The sequence below is a fragment of the Mesoplodon bidens genome (genome assembly GCF_964165515.1).
Source record: "Mesoplodon bidens genome assembly, chromosome: 11".
Taxonomy (NCBI): Eukaryota; Metazoa; Chordata; class Mammalia; order Artiodactyla; family Ziphiidae; genus Mesoplodon; species Mesoplodon bidens.
The window spans coordinates 63,807,417-63,830,271 of record NC_138167.1 but is presented as its reverse complement, the minus strand read 5'-3'; the positions used below and the strand labels follow the sequence as shown (position 1 = coordinate 63,830,271).

General features: G+C 43.6%; 1 protein-coding gene across 3 annotated transcripts in view; it reads right to left on the bottom strand.

The window, feature by feature from the left end:
* Positions 1 to 22,855, bottom strand: part of ARFGAP3 (ARF GTPase activating protein 3) — a 50,792-nt gene that overhangs the window by 13,386 nt on the left and 14,551 nt on the right. For 2 of the 3 annotated variants that reach the window (XM_081248368.1, XM_081248370.1), the window contains exons 4-12: positions 21,233 to 21,364; positions 20,229 to 20,312; positions 17,526 to 17,613; positions 15,898 to 15,960; positions 14,551 to 14,597; positions 13,825 to 13,967; positions 8,396 to 8,524; positions 7,378 to 7,500; positions 2,170 to 2,301 (exon numbers count right to left, since the gene is read on the bottom strand). In XM_081248368.1, coding sequence (XP_081104494.1) covers positions 2,170 to 2,301; positions 7,378 to 7,500; positions 8,396 to 8,524; positions 13,825 to 13,967; positions 14,551 to 14,597; positions 15,898 to 15,960; positions 17,526 to 17,613; positions 20,229 to 20,312; positions 21,233 to 21,364 — 941 coding nt within the window. The remainder of the gene's footprint in view (positions 1 to 2,169; positions 2,302 to 7,377; positions 7,501 to 8,395; positions 8,525 to 13,824; positions 13,968 to 14,550; positions 14,598 to 15,897; positions 15,961 to 17,525; positions 17,614 to 20,228; positions 20,313 to 21,232; positions 21,365 to 22,855) is intronic. The other variant, XM_081248369.1, reaches the window with a different exon arrangement.

Sequence of the window (22,855 nt, the reverse complement as noted above, 5' to 3'; positions counted from 1 at the left end):
GATATCACTTACACGTGGAATCTAAAAAAGATGATACAAATGAACTTATTTACGAAACAAACAGACTCACTGACAAAGAAAAAAATTTAAGGTTACCAAAGGGGAAAGCTGGGGGAAGGGATAAATTAGGAGTTTGGGATTAACAGATATCACTACTACATATCAATGTAAAACAGAGGGCTTCCCTGGTGGCACAGTGGTTAAGAATCCACCTGCCGGGCTTCCCTGGTGGCGCAGTGGTTGAGAGTCCGCCTGCCGATGCAGGGGACACGGGTTCGTGCCCTGGTCCGGGAGGATCCCACGTGCCGCGGAGTGGCTGGGCCCGTGAGCCATGGCCGCTGGGCCTGTGCGTCCGGAGCCTGTGCTCCACAACGGGAGAGGCCACAACAGTGAGAGGCCCACGTATCGCAAAAAAAAAAAAAAAAAAGAATCCACCTGCCAATGCAGGGGATATGGAAATCAAAAACCACAGTGAGATATACCACCTCATACCTGTTAGGATGGCTATTATCAAGAAGACGTGAGATAAGCGTTGGTGAGGACTGGAGAAAAGGGAACCTTTGTACACCACTGGTGGGAATGGAAATTAGTACAGTCACATGGAAAACAGTGTGGGAGTTCGTACAAAAGTTAAAAATATAACTACCACATGATCCCACTTCTGGGTATACGTATCTGAAGGAAACAAAATCAGTATCATGAAGAGATCTCTGCAGTCCCATGTGCGTGGCCGCATTCTTCACAACAGGCAAGATATGGAAACAACCTAAGTATCCGTCAGTGGGTGAATGGATAAAGAAAATGAAGTGTATAATATACAAGGGGATAATATTCTGCTATAAAAAAGAAAGAAGGAAACCCTGCCATCTGTGACAACGTGGATGAACCTGGAGGAAGTCAGAGAAAGACAAATACTGCGTGTCCTCACTTCTATGCAGAATCTAAAAAAAAAGAAGTTGAACTCAAAGAAACAGAGAACAGAAGAGTGGTTCCCAGGGAGATGCGGGAAATGGGCAGATGTTGGTCAAAGGGTACAAACTTTCATTTATAAGATGAATAAGTTCTGGGGACCTAACGTACAGCATGGGGATTATAGTTAATAATCCTGTAGTGTTACTTGAACTGTGGGAAGAGAGTAGAGCTTAAATGTTCTCAGCACAAAGAACAAAAACAGCCAAAACAGGTTAAACTGATCTGAGGTAAGGCAAATGCACTTCTCATTTATAATGTACGCACATGCCATTTTACCTTTTAAAAAGCCAACAGCAGTAATTTTGTAAAAGGATTTTAGGCCACTTTGAAAAGCCTGAAAATTCTAATTAGAAAAATGAATAAATATCCAAACCACATAACATTTGAATGAATTTTGCTATTTAAAACAGGCCTGTTATTTCACTCTTCAGCTCCACGGATCAATTAGTAAATAAATTTTTTTTTTTTTTTTTTTTTTTTGCGGTACGTGGGCCTCTCACTGTTGTGGCCTCTCCCGTTGCGGAGCACAGGCTCCGGACGCACAGGCTCAGAGGCCATGGCTCACGGGCCCAGCCGCTCCATGGCATGTGGGATCTTCCCGGACCAGGGCACGAACCCGTGTCCCCTGCATCGGCAGGCGGACTCTCAACCACTGCGCCACCAGGGAAGCCCCAGTAAATAAATATTGAATATATTGTCATGCACGTAAGACACCGCTCCACGTTATGCAGGGTACAAAATGAGTAGGCTGACGGTACATCCCAGTCACTGAGGACAATCCCAGGTCACACCTGTTGTCCCAACGTACTAGTATTGTCCCCCTGCACTCTAAAGAGTTCCCTGGTTTGGACGATACATTATACAGCCCTTCATTCATAATCACCAAAAACTGGAGACAGTTCTTTGACAGGTAAATGGATAAACAGACTCAGAAATAAAGAGGGAGGAACACAGCAACATGAATGAATCTCAAGTGCGCTACGAAAAGTCAAAGAAGCCTGTCTAACAAGGCTGGTTACTGCATGACTCCAATTATATGACATTCTGGGAAAGGAAAAACTGTGAGGTCAGAATACAGACCAGGATACCAAGGACTATTCTTGAAAGAGTACAACAAAATCATTTACTAGTGTTAGAGAATTTCCCTAGAGATGCATGGAGTCACTATTTACAATCCCACTGCTCTGGTATTCATACCTGTCTGTGTAGCCTGTGGTTTTCAGGATTATGTCAGTGTCTTTGATGGTCTCTTTTTTCCAGTAGGAATCCGAACTGTCATCCCAGCTAGAAAAAGAACTGCTCCTTAACTCCACTGGCTCGTCAAAGTACCTGTATGAGAGAGAGCATAACAGTGACTTTGGAGGACCTGACCAACGTCCACTCACATCCGGTACATGGGGACTGCCCTTCCCGGCCTCTTTGAAGTTGGGGGCAGCCATGTGATCTGGCCAGTGCAACAGGAGCAGACCTAAGGCGAATCATTTCCAAGGCCTTTCAGGTGCCCAGTCTTCTCTTCCCTCGCCACACGGAAGAGGTCGGGTTTTCCAGGTGCTTCAGCCTCGGGCAGGTGAAACCACCATCCACCTGGACAATCAAGATTCCACCAGAAGGACAGGTAAGCTGGACAGTCACCTGTACCCTCAGTTGACTTTAGTGAATGAGAGACAAACCATCATTGTGTTAAGCCCTTAAGATCGGGGCAGGGGGGTAGGGGGGAGTATTTCTCACTGCAGCGTCACCTAGCTTATCCCAACAGCGCATGACGTCTTTGAGTGCTACCTCACTACAGGTTAGTCACAAATAATGCTTCGACCCCATCCGTGGCAATCTTGCCATGTCAGCCACGGTATAAGGCATCACCCCTAACAGCAACCAGCACTTAGTGTAAGCGATGCTGATCAGCCTCCTCCTGGAATGAGTCACAGAGCTTCGATCGCTGATCACAGGACCACTGCCCCGAGACACTCTTTCAGTCTGGAGCTTGATGTGAGCTTTGTCTGTAAGCATCTCAGGGGAGCTGCTGGCCTTCTGGGTGGGTTTACACTTTCATTAGCTGAGCATCACTGAGCAGGGCATCGCTGAGAGAGCAAGGCTCAGTGACAGCTTTTGGTCCTGAGTGGTGGGAGAAAAATCTTTGACCAATAGCAGCCGGGTTTGCCCGGAACAGGACAGAGACTGATAGGTGAGGCGGATGTGCCAGAGCCGCAATGAAAAGTGACCGTGCCATCTCGGAATTCAGGACCGCTTAGGGTGGAAAACAACCCAGCCAGGCATGCACTCCTTATAAAGGTGGTTCCCGAAGTTCAGAAGAGAGACGCGGATCCCAATGCTTGGGCCTTAGGAAAGGAAGGATGATGGAAGAGGACACAGAGGCGGCTTCAAAAATGTCACCAAGGGCTTCCCTGGTGGCGCAGTGGTTGAGAGTCTGCCTGCCGATGCAGGGGACACGGGTTCGTGCACCGGTCCGGGAGGATCCCACATGCCGCAGAGCGACTGGGCCCGTGAGCCATGGCCGCTGAGCCTGCGCATCCGGGGCCTGTGCTCTGCAACGGGAGAGGCCACAACAGTGAGAGGCCCGCGTACCGCAAAAAAAAAAAAAAAATGTCACCAAGGTTTCTGCAGAGAGTAAGAATGGAAGCACACAGGAAACAAGGTGAGGGCCAAGCCCCGAGGGCATAAGGAGTTCAAAGATGAGCTAAGATGGGGGGCGGGGGAAAAGACTAAATATACTCTTTTATTCTTGCAGAAAAAAAACCCAGAAAAAGGAGGGGGGATAAACCTGCTGTTTGAAGCAGATGGTATGACTTCATATGAATAATAGAAAAAAGGCAGAATTTCCAAATGTGGTTTCCGCATTCTCTGGCAAGGAGGTCATTAAGAACAAAGCTTGTTACACTAGCCTTCTCTCTCCGGGAAGGAAAACATGCAGTGTTCAAAGCGTACCTGGATTTCAGCTAGAAACTGACCAGGCTCTCCCTGCGGCTGATCAGCGGATGAGCCCTGAGCCACTGGGCTCTGCTCAGAGGAACAGAGACAACCAATCCCTGTTCAGAGAAGAGACCAGAACAACGAAGAGGCTTGAAGTCACGCCTGAGAAAGAAGGTTTGAAAGATGTGACCCACATGTTGGCCTGGAAAGTTACCTTCAAATATTTGAGGGACATATTTCTAAGGGACCAAGTGAAAGAACTAGGACCGATTCAATAAGGAATTTTAAAACTACTTAATAAGCACCTATGAGGGGCCAGGCACTTGCTAGGTGAGGATACTGGGCAAGGAGACATACTCACACCCTGCCCTTATGAGGTTGGCTGATCTGAGCTCAGAAACCCAGGGAGACATGTAAGCATAGGGCAGTGTTTCTCATGGAGCTGCTGTCGGACTGAATGGCTGCCTGGAGGAGGAGGGGGAGGAGGGGGAGGGGGAGGGGAGGGGGGAGGGGAGGGGGAGGAGTGCTGGGGGGCTGCGGCGTCCGCTGGAGGGCTCTGGGGTGGGGTAGGGGTGAGCACTGGATGGAGGTGGGTGGAACTTCCAGGCCCTTCACAACTCTGAGGCACTGGTACTCAGGACTTTTTGAATTTAGTATCACTCTAAGGGAATATTTTTCATTCTGATAAGCCAAAGTGCTTATCCTGGAATGTAGGGCCATCAGATTTTTTTTTTTTTTTTTTTTAATGACTGGACAATTCAAAAATCAGAAGGAGAGGGAAGCCATTCTGCTAGAGTCCTACTGATTAGCAGTGTTCTCTGCACTGCGGCGGGGAGGGTGCCCTTCCCACCATTCACCAGCGAGGCTCCCTGTGCTCCTACACGGTGCACACAGTGCGGGAGGGCCTCCCGATGCACCAGGGAGGATGCGGTGGAGGATGGGCATCCACCAGTGGCTGTGGGGCACCTGCCTTTCCTCGGAAACACAACAGCTGCCCTGGATCTCCAAATCTTTATTGACCTTCTAATGTTTTGATTTCCAGATCCTTGTTCTTAATACATTTCATTTTTATTTTCACCCTCCCAGTCTGTCTTCACCCAACCTGAAAACATTCCTTACAATCCCTTGATAAGAGCACCCTAATAGCACATATCTGATTTACAGCTATAGACAACTGTCTATTCCATTGAAGGCCACGCTGGCTTTATAAGGCTGAACAAGTTGTTCTAGTTTCATTATTTGGTACTCAGTATATGATTACATTGTTTATATCCTGGAAACAATGGAACTCAAAACAAACAAACAAACAAAAAAACAAACCCCCAAGATATGGTTGGTCTTATTTTTAATAGAAACAGTACCCTTTCATAATTCAGAATATTCAAGTTCTAATGGGCTAATGAATTATTTGGAAGCAATGAGAGCTCTTCACGGAATACGCCTGCTTTCCCAGAGTCCGTGTTTATTTGACTTCATTTGCCAAAGCAAGTATTGTTCTACCAATAGTGGCTACCACAAGGAGGACCAGCAGAGGCGTTTACATTCCCATTAGACAACCTGCAGGTGATGATAAACAACACACCAAGGTCTCTGGCAGGAATCCAGCAAGTGTGGTCAACATAAAAACGCCATCTGCTCCCTGGTTTCAAACCATAAATAATTGTTCCATAGCAACGAAGGCCTTTAGGGCTAAGTCTTTTTGACTAAGCTTTTGGAGAGGGAGGCCAACAGGATTCCTAAAGCTCCCAACGGGCAGAGGAAGCCCCACAGGAGCCCGGCGGTGGCCTGGAGTGGGCAGGGCTCCCCAGTTCCCCCCAGGGCCCGTCCTCACCCGCAGCCACCTCTCCTTCCAACCCTGTGACCAGGCGGCACCACTCACGGAGCTGGGAACCTACTTCCTCTACTTGCCTACACGCTCCTCTGCAGGGGCTGTCATGAGCAGTGGAATAACCAACAAGGCTTTGTGGAGAAGCCAAGCAGGCGAGTGTAGACCCTGCACCACTGGGAGTTTTCCTGACCCGGACACATCCTCCTCTCATCTAGTGTGCACATCTGAAGTCACCTGGCACACATGCAGCCTTCAAATCAAGTCAGACAGTTAATTTTAGCCTGTAGGAAATGTATTTAGATACTTTAAAAGGCATGATTTGGAAGTTACCTCTAAGTAACCTGAAACCCAGTGTGTTATACAGGTTACTCACAAGCAGCAAACAGCACACCATCCCTGTCTCTGAAAGCACTGACAGGGAACACCTCTAAACTACTAACTTTTTTTTGGGTAAAATATCTGGACTTGAAGTAATGTGAAGCTATGCTAGGAGAATGATGTAAAGATAGTTGTCTGTATTACAATTCCTTACCTACGAACTTTGATAGGAGAATACAGAATTTCAGGATGAGATTCTAATTAGTTACATATATTTCTATCTGCTATGTATATGAAAACGCTTCAAGCCTGTATAATTGCCAGACAACAGTCATGCCCTTTGAGATGTGAGTGAGTGGTGGTGTCTCCTTGTCAGGACCACCCGTTACTGATGGGCACACGTTCAATTTCCTCAGCAGCTAAACATGACAGCACTCTTCCCAGAGCTCTGTATTAACTCAGTTAACCCTGGCACACCCTGAAAGGTTGGTACTGCTGGTGTCCCTAACTTACAGATGAAGAAGCTGTAGCACAGAGAGGTTACACAGCTCAGCCCAGGTCACACAGTCAGTAAGCGGCAGGGCCAGGGTTCAAGCCCAGCTGGTGCCCACCTCCTGATATCCCAAGTTTACTCGGTGCCTGTGAAGCGGGCCTCCCTGTGCTGATCAGGTTCTTGGAGGAACCGCACAGAGTGAGTCAATTCAAGTTACACTTGTTTTCGGCCTCTGCAGGCGACTTGAACCTGAACCACGGCCTCTCCGTGGTCAGCTTCACACTGGAGTTAGGCAACTTGTCCCCGTCGGATGGGGAGCGCTGAAGGACGGGGCCTAGGCTTTATCGTGGGACACCCCTTTGAAAGCAACAGTGTTTTACCTTCATACATATGCACACACAAAGAGCATTTATTTAATATTCTATGCTGCCAACTGGAGACTCCAGAAGCTGGTATTCTGAAAACAAAAGAAGCTGCTGAAGGCACAGCTGTGAAAAATATTCCAACTGTTGGAATAAGACTAAACAACTTAACATATACCTTTGGGATTTTGCATATTTCTCCAATTTCACATTTTAGATAAATACAACTTTCCCACCTCTAATTTTAACTCCGGGTTGCAGATTTTATTATCAAACATTTCAATACTAGCAAACATCATCCACTAAAGAGGGTTATCTCAATTTTCTTCCAAAGGACGTCCTTGACTCCAGCCAAAGCTTTTAAAAACAATGAAGTAAACTGATTTGTATTTGTTCCTAATGCAAATAAACTCGTGAGCCCATAGTGATCGCTGCTTTTCAAAAAGACACTTTAAAGATGATTTTTAACAGGTTACCTTGAACTGGAAGTAAAATACGAGTCATCACTGTCATCACTATACTTTTTTCTTGGTTTTGCTGTGATTGGCGTTTCCTGTTCAATGGTCTGTAAATCTGAAGTCACTGAATGTGAAATACCACTTGAGAAAATAGAGAATAAAATGGAAAAGAATAATATTAGTTCATGAGGACACTTGTGTGTTCACCAAAGAATGAATCTTTTTTTTTTTGGCCTCGCTGCGCAGCTTGCAGGATCTTAGTTCCCTGACCAGGGATCGAACCGCAGGCCCCCAGCAGTGGAAGTGTGGAGTCCTCACCTCTGGACCGCCAGGGAATTCCCATGAATGTTTTAATTTATACTCTCAACAAAAATATACTTATTAGTGGGGTTAAAAACATGAGCAATAAAAAATATTTTTTTGGTGTAAGCATTGAAAAATACTGGACCTTAGTGAGGACTGTAACTAATTATACAAAATACAGTCATATATCAGTTATGTTTATGGCATCCACTTAATGACAAGTCAGACCTATTTCCTTTTACCTAAGAATCAAATTTGGAATTTTTCATGCTATAGTGAACACTGCTGTCCCTCGGCTTCTGAGGGGGATTGCTTCCAGGACCCCAGAAGAGATAAAAAAAATCCACAGTACTCCTTTGTACTTTAAATCATCTCTAGATTACTAATAACACCTAATACAATGTAAATGCTACGTAAATAATTGCAAATACAAGGTAAATACTATGTAAATAGTTGCCCTTAAGAGTGGTATATGCAGCAAATTCAAGTTTTGCTTTTTAGAACTTTCTGGAATACCCCCCAAACATTTTCAATCCCCAGTTGGTTGAATCTGCAAATGCAGAACCTGCGGATACAGAGGGCTGCGGGCGGACTGTATTAGAGCAAAGCAAAACAACTGAAGAAAGTGAGTAATGAGAAAACATTTCTGAAGCTGAAATTAACAAGGAAAATCCGTTCATGATTAGCAAACTAGTTTAAATTCTGAAATCCAAGAAAGCAGAGTCTTACATACCTTCTGCAGTTTCCAAATCCCATGCCAAGTCTCTCTGATTCCACCTTCTTTTTGCCACTCGTGTTCATCTTTTCATCTTTCTTCTCTTGAATTTTAAGATCCTTATAGGCTAATCGTAATGATGACACACTGCCAGAAAAACCAAATGCTCCTTAATTTAGCTTTAATTCTGTGTTCTTAAGTTAAAATACGAAGAACGTTAAACATATCACTCTACTTTTAGCTTCGTGCTTCTTTCCATAAATTAACGATTATGAAGGCAAGTTGGCATTTTTTTTGGGTAAAGGTCTTTTTTGAGTAGATGCTCAAGAAAATCTGAATGAGTTTACAGATACTTTTTGGTTGCTGCTGAACTTACATTACTGTTCTAGTTTATATCACTTATTATCATGTCATAACATGATGTATACTGAAATTATTTCTCTAAAGGATAGTAAAAAGCAGAATTCCTTACTGGGACTAATATTTTACTATACTTCAACATTACATATCAAAAGTACGAGGTTAGTCTCATTGGTTTGCTCTGGTTTAAGATAAAAAATACATACAAATTTGACTTCACAAATAGATAAATTAAGAAGGGATTACTTCACTGCAAAAGGGTTCTTCAGTTTACAAGAAAATTTCCTGTAGGGTCTCTTTATGTAATCAGGCTCTGAGAGCATTTAAAATGGAGTTATCTCCAGTAATACCATTTCTGGGCATACATTCGGAGAAAACCATAATTTGAAAAGATACATGCACCCCAACGTTCACTGCAGCACTATTTACAATAGCCAGGACATGGAAGCAACCTAAACGTCCATCAACAGAGGAATAGATAGAGAAGATGTGTATATATATATATATATACACACACACAATGGAATATTATTCAGTCATAAAAAAGAACGAAATAATGCCATTTGCAGCAACATGGATGGACCTAGAGATTGTCATACTGAGTGAAGTAAGTCAGAGAAAGACAAATGTCATATGATATCGCTTATATGTGGAATCTAAAAAAAGGGTACAAATGAACTTATCTACAAAACAAATAGAGTTACAGATGTAGAAAATAAACTTATGGTTACCAGGGGGTAAGAGGGGGAGGGATAAATTGGAAATTGGGATTGACATATACACACTACTATATGTAAAAGAGATGACTAATAAGGACCTGCTGTATTATAGCACAGGGAACTTCTACTCAATACTCTGGAATGGCCTATATGGGAAAAGAATATAAAAAAGAGTGGATATATATATATATATATATATATATATATATATATATATAACTGACTCACTCTGCCATACACTTGAAACTAACATAACATTGTAAACCAACTATATTCTGATAAAAACTAAAAAAAAAAAAAAAGAAAAAGAAAATTGGAGGTGTCATTCCTCAGCCAATAGTTTCCTCTGCACCACCAGTCAGATACTCATCACCTATCTCTCAAATATTTGTGACAAATAATGCACCCAGGTGAGAAATGATGAATGAAACACTGTCCCTTACTCTCAGATTTCCAAAAATGCTATACTTAATTTTTCATAAAGAAAACCAGGCCTATATTAACAATTACAAGAGTATATTATCATATTAGTAAAATAGCAACAAAATTTCAGGGCCTTGAAAAATGATATACCTACCTTATCAGGATTTCTAAGCTATCATCCATTTTATAAAATTGTGTGAAACGTCACGAATTCCTCATAAGAAAGGCACTGTATAAATTCCATAATAATATAAATACATTTCTCTGTAGTAAAAGGGAATGACAACAGAATTTCTTACTAGGAAAAAATAATCTTACTTTTGCTGTTTCCCTCCTTAATGAGTCAAGCAGGATTTCTGTTTTGTTTTAATCTGGCAGTTTGTTCTCTTTACTATCATTCCTACAGATCAGGTAATGGTAATATACCCACTTTATTACTTGGAAAATATACTATACTCTTTCAAGTATAATTTTTGGAGGAAAACAATAGATCTGTTTAAAATCAGTAGAACTGTGGTAACAGAGTCTTCTGGAGATGAATGGATAGGGATGGTATGAGATGGGGAAGTTTTCCTTCTTGGGGTACTTGACGTACGATTGGGTCTATCCTCCATTGAAAGTGTGCACTTTTAACAGCCGGGCCCTGGAAGCACTAATGGAATAAGGAAGCCAGGACTCCAAGCTTCTCAGACCCGCAGAAGCCCTTCCAGTACCAGCTCGGCTCAGGGGAGGGTTGGCCAGACACTCAGGTCAGCAAGAGAGCAGCTCCAGAGGCGCCACTGCATCTTCTTACTCTTTCTACCAACTGTGCACACAGATGCCTCTGAGGATGGGCACAGAGACTGCCAGGTGAGGCTCAGGCTACTGCATGGACAGTTTAGTTTCGCAGTCCGACAACTCAAGAAACGATACTGCTCCTGAGAGCTGATTGAACTGAAATAACTTTATTTACAGCCATTAAAAAAATGAACTTGCAGGGCTGCCCTGGTGGCGCAGTGGTTGAGAGTCCGCCTGCCGATGCAGGGGACACGGGTTCGTGCCCCGGTCCGGGAAGATCCCACATGCTGTGGAGCGGCTGGGCCCGTGAGCCATGGCCGCTGGGCCTGCACGTCCGGAGCCTGTGCTCCGCAGCGGGAGAGGCCACAGAAGTGAGAGACCCGCGTATCGCAAAAAAAAAAAAAAAAAAAGAACTTGCAGAAGACTAACATAAAGCTTGGGCACTTCCTCATAGTTGGCACAGCGCTAGTTTGGTGAAACTGAGCTGTGATGTGTCTGAGCGGCATGACGGTGATTAGGGCGTGGTGGTGCAGCTGTTCTGAACAAGGCCATGAAAGGGGTCAAACTAGGTTCCCAAGTCCAGTTCATAAATACCCCATGATCTGCATCTTTGCTTTTATGCTGTACTGAATGGTCCTAATGAAAGAGACATGTTAAGGCTGGTGTTATTTCTAATAGTAACACGCTAATTTCCGTCCACCTGACCCACATAGGGAGGGAGCTGCTGCATCCTGTATTCCATGTCTCCTGTTCTGATCAGGCGGGGATTTCACACGTTCTCTGGGAAAACCTCACGCACAAGCAATCTGGACAGAGCCTGCTCCCAAACATACCCAGATTTTTTTTTTAACTATTTTCTTAAATTTATTTTATTTATTTATTTTTGGCTGCGTTGGGTCTTCGTTGCTGCACGCGAGCTTTCTCTAGTTGTGGTGAGCGGGGGCTACTCTTCGTTGCAGTGCGCGGACTTCTTATTGCGGTGGCTTCTCTTGTTGCAGAGCACGGGCTCTAGGCGCACGGGCTTCAGTAGTTGTGTCTCGCAGGCTCTAGAGTGCAGGCCCAGTAGTTGTGGCGCACGGGCTTAGGTGCTCCGCAGCATGCGGGATCTTCCCGGACCAGGGCTCGAACCTGTGTCCACTGCACTGGCAGGTGGACTCCTAACCACTTCGCCACCAGGGAAGCCCCAAACATACTCAGATTTAACCTTCCCCCTTGCCCAGTGTCAAAAAGCCTAGCTAAGTCAGAGACATCAAAGTGAAGTCTGTGACAACTCCGAGTAAACCTCACATAGAGCATTTCAAATCACATTTTACTCAAATACAGTTTAGTGCTGCCCCCTAGGTTCTGTGAGTTAAAGGACAGTGAGGAATAACTAGCAATTTCAAATTATCTGGGCTTATCGTGTGAAGGTCCTCTTAGCGCATTGTGAGCATCAATAGCAAGAAATCACACTGGCTGAGCACTTACTATGCGTCAGGCACTGTTTGATGCACTTTAATGAGAATTAACTAAAGGAATCCGTAAGACAACCTCATAAAGTATTTTCTTCATTAGGCAGCCTGTAGTAATTAACTCAAGCTAAAACAGATACACATGAAAATAGGAGAAAACACCATATAAATAAAATAAACACGCATACAAAACAGGAGTCCAAGTCGCCTTTCCTCTCTTCTCTCCTTACCATCCTCTATGCCCAGTCACGGGCACTTTCCAGATGGCCATGTGTCCCTTCTGTTTTCAACACAAACGAAAACCTCTCAGGAACCTTAAGTATCTACCTAAAACAAGTCTCCAGTCTGGCCTCCTGGCCTCCAGTTTTTTCCCGTTCCTTCTGTCCTGGATATCGCCACCAAACGCACTTTCCAAAACACACCCCTTCGTCACAGCACTCCCCTCAGATGTGATGTAAAACTGCTGGCCTGACTTCAGGGCGACCCCCAGCATCATTCCAATGTCCCCAATCCAGGCAGGACCCCAGTACCACCGTCTGGATTCCCTCTTCTTCATTCTTTCAGGCTCTTCCTTCTCCCCCGGCCCCGTGCCAAGTCTGACTCTGAGACTCCTTCAAGATCCAGGCTCAAAAGCTCTGCAGATGCCACCATACCCACAACCTTCCATCATACAATTAGAACTTAGTCACCAAGTTCAACGGGGCTTCACATTATAAACACTTTTTTCATTACTGAGATATAATTCACATACCATAAAATCCACCTTTCTAAAGTACACAATTCAGTTTAGCATATCCACAAGGCTGCCACCGTCATCAGCACTATCTAATTACAGAACATTCTCATCACCCCCAAAAGAAACCCACGCCCATTAGCGGTCACACCACGTTCTCTCCCCTGCCCCCAGCCCCTGGCAACCACTAGTCTGCCTTCTGTCTCTGGATTTGCCTAATTTGGACATTCCATTTCTAAGGGATCATACAATATGCGGTCTTCTGTGGCCAGTTTCTTTGTTAGCATAAAATTTTTAAGATTTATCCACACTGCAGCACGTGTCAGTACTTTATTCCTTTTTATGGCCGTATAATATTTTATTGTATGGACATACACATTTTGTTTATCCATTCACTACTTGATGGACATTTGGGTTATTTCTACTTTTTGGCTATAGGGATTAATGCTGCTATGGACACATGTACAAGTTCTGGTGTGGCTACACGGGCATATTTTAATTTCTCTGAGAATATACTGAGGAGTGGAATTGCTGGGTCATGTGGTAACTGCCACCAGCAAAGCATGAGGGCTCCAGTTTCTCTGCATTCTTGCCAACACTTGCTGTACGTCTTCTGGATTACAGCTACCCTGAGGGAAGTGGCTTCTCCCTGTGGCTCTGACTTGCATTTCCCCGGTCACTGACGATGCTGAGCGTCCTTCCTGCATGAGTACCTCCTGAGCGCTTCTGTCTCTCCCTTCCCGCGACCCCATCCCAATCCTGTCTGCACAGCTCCAACCGGAAATGGCGACTGCCTCCTTCTCCCGGGTCTCTCCCCTTCTAATCTACACATCCATGCAGTTTTCGTTATCATAAAACTGAATTTTGCATTATCCTCCTCACACACATATGTAAGAATAAATGGCATTTGGAAAGCAAATCTCAGTTGTTTAATTAATAGGGTTAGTCACTAGAAACATAATACTATGACCCAATCAAACTTACATCGATTCTTCCTTAGGTGCCGCCCTGGCCAGAAGGTCTTCCTGTTCCTTCATTTTATCTACGGCTTGGGCTTGTTTTTCAATTTCATTAAAGCACGAATTTGTCAGTTTCTGGGCTCCCAAACTTCCTTTTTTGGCCCCAAGCTAGAAGATATAGTATAAGATTACATTCTACCCAAACTGTTTGAAAACGTTTGCAACAAAAGCTAACATTTATCGAGGGTTATTACTTAGTCCTCACGACTCTATGAGGCCGGCACTGTCACCATCTCCGGGTGATAGATGAGGACCTGAAGCCCCTGCCAGTTAAGTGGCCCAACCAAGATCCCACAGCTGGCAAGTGATGAGGTCGGGAGTCAAAACCCCGCACCTGCCTCCAGAGCAGGGGCTCTGAAAGGAATCACGGCATCTCAACATTCAACCAATGACAGCCCTCCCAGCCTCCCCAGACAGCACTGCTTTTAGAACCGTAACCATGACAGAAAGTCCCAGGGAGCTGCTGTTGATTTTTTTCAGAATTTTGTCATTGACAGAGAAATGTTAAACACTCATTCTAGAAAATCTTCACTAAGTATAACATCCCCTCATTGAACAGAACAAGCTTTTTATCAAAGCCACATTCATTATAATATGGCTCAAAATAAAAGTAAAATGACAAAGGTGGCTTTTCTGAGTGCATCAGCCATTTTAGAGCTAAACTACCAGGTATTTTATACATAATACTCACTCCTCTTTTAGCTTGATTGGGTTTCTTTCTTATGATAGAGGAAACCTCTGTCAAAAAATAGAAAGTAGAAAGTCAGACCAATGGAAATATATAATTTCAGTGTATATTTTCAGTGTATTTTTTAAAATTCTAAGATACTGTATTTTATTATTTAAGAGACTATAACATTTTCCACATTAGTTTGTCATCCAGAAGGCTCAAGTATACGAGTGTACTTTAGATGAACAGAGCTTTATCAAAATAGAGTCCTCAGTATGTCCACGTAGTATCCAAACTCAGAGAGTGCATATTTTGGGGGGACACCACACTGAAGAGAAATAAAGAGACTAAGTTTGCCCCACTCACTACTTTCTTCAGAAGCATTTCATATTACATTAGAACAAACCCTCCTATTAAGCTCTACTCCTCAAAAAATTTCAAAATTGTTTTAAAGTAGAAAGTTAGCCAGGCATTATGTATACAACTAAAGCAGTGAAGCGCTTTCCACTCTGATTTATGTTATATTAACCAATAAGAGATATAAAACACTCTATTATTTTGGTAGCATTACATTCTAAATTGCACAAAAATATGATGCTTTCAGATAAAGTTTCTTAAAAATTGTTTTCTGGGTAAATTTTAATGATAGATCACATATACTGTGTTTAGAATTATGTAAAAGAGACCCAGTAAGAATAAAACATTATTTTCTTACAAAGTGAGAATGTGCTTTAACAGGAAAAAGATAGCATAAAACCACAAAAAACAAAGATTAAAACTTTTAGTCCTAATGAGGGAATAACCTCATTACATTTCAAGTGTAAAAAAGCCATCCATGGAAATTCTCCATTTCATCACTTTCTTTTAGATTTGTACTGTGGTAGTCACATAATCTGCTCCCAATCTCCTACAAGTCTATTATAAGTACATGACGAAAATGCCTGGAACATTTCTAATAGCTTAGTTATTTTTCACCAAAGCAGTTGCTTTCCAGTTAATACAGTGTAATATGCACTAATTTCAGATTGCATTTCCCTGATAATGAAAAATTAGAAATTAAGTTCACCTACAATAAAATCAGAAAGAGAAGAAAATGCTAAGAGTTCTTGAGTAGCTAGGAATGACTTGGCTGCTCTGACCTCTGCTTATGCTGGGACATAAACCAGCAAATCAAAAGCACCAAGAGCAACCTTCGCCGGGTACAGAGGCTGCTGCATTTCACAGTCATCAAGCTGGCCGAAATGGAACAGCAGTTTTTGCTTAAATAAATCTCATTACATTTTAAGTTCCAGGCAGAATGTAAAGACAGGATTCATTTTTTTCTTAGTTCATCTCACTCTCTAAATCACAATATAGGGTAACACATACCACCTAAAGCAGCCTTTGTTGGTACATTAAGACCTTCCACACTTGGTCCTTGTTCTGGTCCACCTGCAAGTTGAAAATATTGATATTAACGCAGAATATAGACTCATCAAATGTGCTTTTGAATATAAAATACACTCAACTTGCTCAGTACTATGACCTTATCCAATTCTGTCAATGATTGTCTTTTCTTTTTAGCTCCATATTCTATTTTATCATTTTAAGAATTTTAATTTAAAAGTCCATTAAAACAGAAGTATATTTTGTATCTAGTTGCTTTGTAGAATAAAAATGTTATTGGTCTCCCTAATTAATATCATTTGGAATTCTACCTTATGGTCCGGTGTTTTATTTTACATTTATTTATTTATTTGTTTGTTTGGTTGGTTGGTTGGTTGGTTGCGATGGGTCTTAGTTGCGGCATGTGGGCTCCTTAGGTGTGGCATGAGAACTCTTAGTTGAGGCATGCATGTGGGATCTAGTTCCCTGACCAGGGATGGAACCCGGGCCCTCTGCAATGGGAGCACGGAGTCTTAGCCACTGTGTCACCAGGGAAGTCCCATGGTCTGGTGTTTTAAAGTAAACCGTTCTGAGGTACTTCCTTGGTGGTGCAGTAGTTAAGAATCCACCTCCGGTTTGCAGGGCAGAAATAGAGACACAGATGTAGAGAACAAACGTATGGACACCAAGCGGGGAAAGTCGGGGGCAGGGGGTGGTGGTGGTGGTGGTGGGATGAACTAGGAGATTGGGATTGACATGTATACACTAATATGTATAAAATGGATGACTAATAAGAACCTGCTGTATAAAAAAATTAATAAAATTCAAAAATTCAAAAAAAAAAAAGAAAAAGAATCCGCCTGCCAATGCAGGGGACACAGGTTCGAGCCGGGTCTGGGAAGATCCCACATGCCACGGAGCAACTAAGCCCGTGCACCACAGCTACTGAGCCTGCGCTCTAGAGCCTGCGAGCCACAACTACTGAGCCCACGTGCCACAACTACTGAGCCCATGCTCTGCAACAAGAGAAGCCACTGCAATGAGAAGCCCGCGCACCACAACAAAGAGCAGCCCCTGCTCGCTGCAACTAGAGAAAGCCCGTGCGCAGCAACGAAGACCCAATGCAGACAAAAATAAATAAAATAAAATACAGTTAAAAAAAAACCCCAGGACTTCCCTGGTGGCGCAGTGGTTGAGAGTCTGCCTGCCGATGCAGGGGACACGGGTTCGTGCCCCGGTCCGGGAAGATCCCACATGCTGCGGAGCAGCTGGGCCTGTGAGCCATGGCCGCTGAGCCTGCGCTCCACAACGGGAGAGGCCACAACAGTGAGAGGCCCGCGTACCGCAAAAAAAAAAAAACAAAAAAAAAAACCCAAACTGTAGCACATTGAAAGTAAAAATCCTCAGTAATTTCATTCTCCAGTGAACAGTGTGGTGTTAACTGTGTGTGTGACTTGGGTTTTCTTTTTTATAAAAATGAGATCATATTCCGTGTTCAGTAATCTTTTCTCCCCACTTTATAACTGACCATGGGCAGCTTTCCCTAGCAAATGCAAGATTCTCATTTTCTAGTAGTTCCACAGATGCCAGTGAAGCACAGGACAGCACTACAGGGCAGGTCTCAGCACTACCTTCATTGTTTGCTAGAGGAGCGTCCACGTTCCCTGGTGTTAAAGAAGATGGTTCTGGTTGTGCTGATGCCCACTCTGTGCCACTCACCTGAAGCAAGGGGAGAAAACTCATTACCAGCAAAGCAAGAAAAGTCATAAAAAAACAAATAACAGGGGAAAAACCTAGTAATTTAAAGTCACCTTCCCACCTGGATTAGTGGGAAGGAAGGATAAGATTAAAATATACCTGTTCTTAAGTCTCTGTTTCCATGCTCAAATTCCTTATTTTTCCTCCTTTTCTTTAAGTAAAAATTTTATTATGCAATAATTTCAGACTTACACAAAAGTTGCAAAGATAAAAGTTTCTAGATACTCTTCACCCAGCTTCCTCTGATGTTAAAATACCCAGGGTCATTTGTCAAAACGAAGAATCATCATTGGTACACTATTCGCTAAACTCCAGACTTTATTTGGATTTCACCAGTTTTCCCACCAGTGTCTCTCTTCTGTTCCAGGACCCACCCAGGACCCCACGCTGCATTCGTCACGTCTCCTCAGTCTGCTCTGCTTTGTGACAGTTTCTCAGTCTTTCCTTGTTTTTCAGGACCGTGAAACTTTTGAAGGGTACTGATAGGTATTTTGTAGAATGCCCCTCACTGTGCGTTTGTCTGATGCTTCCTTGTGATTAGACTAGGTCTGGGGGGAGAACAGCAGAGAGGAGGTGCCCCCTCCGTGCCTCGTGTCAACACGACTGTGCACTAGTGATGCCAATCGTTTTCACTTGGTTAGGTTGGCGCCTGGCAGCCTTTTCCCTGTAAAGTTACCAGTTTCCCCTTTCCATCCTCTAGTCCTGGGAAGCGTCACTAAGTCCAGTCCACGTGCAAGGGGAGGGGGGTTAAGCCCCACCTCCAGAAGGGTGGAGAGGTATATGCATGATTTGTAATTTTCTGTAAGGAAGACTGTCCTTTCCCTCCATTTCTTTATGCAATCATCCATTTATATTAGTATGGATATTTATTTATTCTTTGGATTATAGTCCAATACTATCATTATTTTGTTCAAATCGTTCCAGCTCTGACCACTGGCACCTCTTCCAGGTTGGTTCCTGAGTCCTTCAGACATGTCCTCGTCCATTCCCCCTGCCCAGCCTCCTAGCACTTCCTTTCTTCTAGCACCATAGGGCGCTCCAGGCTTATCTGCCGCAGCAGCCCCAGTCCTAGAATCAGCCATCTCTCCAAAGGTAGCCCTGGGTCCTTCCACTGGAAAACAGCATTTAGAAACCAAGGTGTGGGTGCTGGGTGTGCCTGTGTCCTGGTGTGTCACTGTCTCTAGGCCTTTCAGTGGACAAAGCTAGGTCATATATCTGTGTGTACTAACCCGTGTGTACACACGTATCTGCAGTTAGTTCTCCATCATGTGTATGTGTGTGTGTGCGTGCATGTGCATGTGCATATAGATATATAAAGACAGAGAGACACTAAAATAAACACGAATTCATACTAATATCTCCAACTCTAATCCACACCAAACTGTTCATATCTCTCCTCTTTTTAGCCCATCATTTCTATTTCTAACATTTCTCAGCTACTAACCATGGATATTCTGTATCTAGTTCTATATTCAACAATAGCAACAGATCATGATAGCACACCTTCTCTTTTGTTTTCTGTTCCCATCTTTTTTGATAACTATTTCTAGTAACTATTGATTCTGTCAAAGATAACATGTACATAATGTGCAAAAAAAAATCAAGGTTTAGCAATGTATATACAACTTTACATAATTTTTTCTTGAAAATCAGTTAAAGGACTGAGTAGCAGTTAAGCAAACGGTGGCCCCTCCCCATCGGGACTGGAAGATGCAGGGCAGCTAACAGAACATCTGGGGCTGTAAGCCAGGGGTCGCATACATTTCCTTAAAGGACCAGTTAGTAAATATTTTGGCTTTGCAGGCCTCATGTTCCCTGATCTAAGTGATTTGGGGAAAATGCACAGAGGGACCATGGATTGTTGTTACTACTCCTATCGGACTACAAAGATGAGGTTAATGAAATGGCACTTGTTGAAGCTTCCTCTGTGCTAGGTACCAGCTACTTTTATCTGTGTTAACTCATTTCATTCTCACAATAGCCTTGAGATATGTTCTACGTACACAGCTAAATAGGGGCAATGAGATTCAAACTGCTCTTAAAATCTGGGTTTAAAAAAAAAAAACAAAAAACTGTCTTCATTCTTTGTCAGTTCCAAAGCTCTGAACTGCACTGGGAAGACCCCTAGTAAGACGTCCTCAGGCCGCCCTCGAAGCTGGGTATAGGGCATGGGACTGAATTCTAGCCAGCAGGCTATGAGCAGAAGTGACGTGTGCTACCTCTAGATTGTAAAAGGATGGGGCACTTGCTTTCCCGAATGTTTGTCCTCCTCCTGCTGGCTGGGAAAGGTCATGAACTGGAGCAGCCACTCTGCACCCTGAGGTAGGAGCCACACAATGAGAAGAGCAAAATCCATACCCTGGTCAGCCCTGGATGGCCTACCTCTGCACTGCTGGTGGGAAATTAACTCCTACCTTATTCCAGCCCTGACTGTATTTTAGGGCTGTTTGTTACAGCAGCTTAGCCTATATCCTAACAGAAACATTTTAAATATATGCCCTTTATAACTTTACTGTTGATAACTTTAGTTATGCCTTTGAAGCACACATGAAAATTATGTGAAGTGTAACACATACCTCAGGAGAAGCATGAGAGGCAAAAAAATCTTCCTCCTTTGGTGGGGGGGACAAAGGTGGAACCACACAGCTATCAAGCCACAGCTGGAACAAAAACACATGCACCGCTCAGCATTTCACCTGCTTTAAAGTGTTTATTTAATGCTCTTCACTTCCTTTCTGGAGGCCTGTCTGCTAAAGATTTGTACTTTCCATTATTATAAAGTCAGGGCCCCTGAGCACATTTTAGTAACACATCAATCCAGTAACTTCTGCCACCAAACCCTGTGGAAGACAATCGCCAGCTCCCCAAGCCATTTCCGAAAAGGAAAGAGCCAGGGCTTCACGTCTAAGTGCAGGTTCCAAAGTACAGTCGACCCCATCATTTGTGGATTCCATGTCTGCGAATTTGTCTACATGCTACAATTGACTTGTGACCCCAAATGTGCCATCCTGCATGGACACACGCAGAGCAGCAGAGAATCTGTCACCCCAGGTGCACATTCCCAGCTGAGGTGGAACAAGGCGACGCTCTGCTTCCTTGTTTCGGCTCCTGCTATAAACACGGGTCCATTTTACGGGCTGTTTACTGACACGCTTTCCACATTTTTGTGCTTTTTGTTGGTGGATCCATTGTTTACAATGGTCCCGAGCACGGTGCTGAAGTGCCACCTTGCGTTCCTAAGCCCAGGGAGGCAGTTAGCTGAGTGTCATTCAGCTCGAGCCACAATGCCCTTGGCCGCCAGCTCAGTGTCAGTGAGTCAACAATATACACTAAAGAAGGTGTCTTTAAACGGAAACAAGGTTAGTGTTGATCAGCTGACAAAGGTGATGCTGCAGGACTCTAGTGCAGTCTTCACAGCAACCTTACCAAGCAGGACCGTGAATAGTAAGAATCCGCTACACGCTGTTCCCTTGTAAGAGAGTCCGGCTAGCAAGTTTTACTGTTTGGGGTAAAAACTACTTTTTCTACTGAAACAAATGTTCCTCTGAAGGAGACCCCCCCCGCAACCCGCTGTGCTTACGTCAGTGCCATGCTTCCGGGTTGCCTGGGAGGCCAGCGCCTTGATTCTCTCCCTATAAAGCTGGGCAGCACGACTGTTGTACTTGGCATTGGTGTCGTTGGTGTCACACCCGTGTTGATGGAAAAAGGAAGACTGCAGAGGAAAGTACGTGGGTTAACAGCATCACTGCCTTAAATCTAACATGGTGATCAAAAATGTTACTGCATGCTATGAAGGCTTTTTTTGAAAATACTAGTGAAAACCAAAATAATTTAAACCATGAAAAATTTTTATAAAATTTTTCCTTGTAAAAGGGGTAATACCTTCCACAGATGCAACATTAATATTCTGGTAAAAGTGGACATGAGATTTCCCTCACGCAACAAAGTAACTGGCCCTTCCTTGCTCCACTAAGCTACCTCCATCATCCTGAATGTTATCTGGCAGGGCGCTTTCCACTCAGGACTACTTTTAATTTGAGGAATCCACTTTAGTTTAGATTCCACTAAACTGGAATTTTTTTCTTTTTTTCTTTGTATCTATACGAGATGATTTTTTTTTTTTTTTTTTTTCGGCTCTGCTGTGCAGCGTGTGGGATCTCAGTTCCCCATCAGGGATTGAACCAGGGTCATAGCAGTGAAAGCCCAGAATCCTAACCACTAGACCACCAGGGGGCTCCCTACATTGGAATTTCTGACAAACAAGTCAGGAGCCGCGCTAACCTTCTCCTTGTTGAGCACTATTTCTTCATCAGCGGAGACCACAGCATAGGCAAGGTGATGAAACAGATATTTAGACAATTAGAGGACACTGCTTTCAACCACCTCTGATCTATGTACAAACATGAATTACAGTATTCATATCTTAATTGAAGCAGGTGTTCTAAAAGCCTGCATGAGGGATCCTCTTATTAACTCAATGGGATGAGTAACGGTACGGAGCACCCACATGTCCCAGGTCTTGTCTGGTCCTTTGTGGGCACCATCCTGTCAAATCCTCGTGGCCAGACTCTCAGGGAAACTGAAGCAGAGAGGTTCAACAACTTGCCCAACGTCACACAGACAAGCGAGGGGCAGAGCTGGCACTCAAACCCAAGCAGGACGGTTCCAATTCCACTGCTTGAGCTGCAGGACCACTGACTGATCTGCCTCACCCCATGCGCCCCATCTCCACTGGCTGAGACGAGGAAGCTGCTCTCTGGAGCTGGTGGGGGACTCTGTAGCCTAGGAAGGTTTAGTAACAAGGACAGATACTATCAAACCCACAGTATTAAGTTGAGGAACAAGTTTGTGGACATAATGAAAATGGGTATGGGTTTCTAATAACATGCTTGAAATACTTAAGGCACGCATTCTCAACAGGGGCAAAAATGGTTTCCTGGAAAGTGGAAAAAAAATAAAATCTTAGTTATTACAATGGTTTGTAGCCTTCCAAAGATCACCCTTACCTGACAAAATCATATTCCTCAGTATTTAATTTCTCTCACTAGGGAAAACTAAATCCAATTTAGATTTAAAATAAGTTAATCTATTAATTCAATTTTCCTGCTTAAGGAACAATCATGAAAAAACGCTGAGATACACTGGTCCAGGGGAATCTGGGTATTTTGAAAACTACTATTTTAGATTTACTGTTTTAATTTTA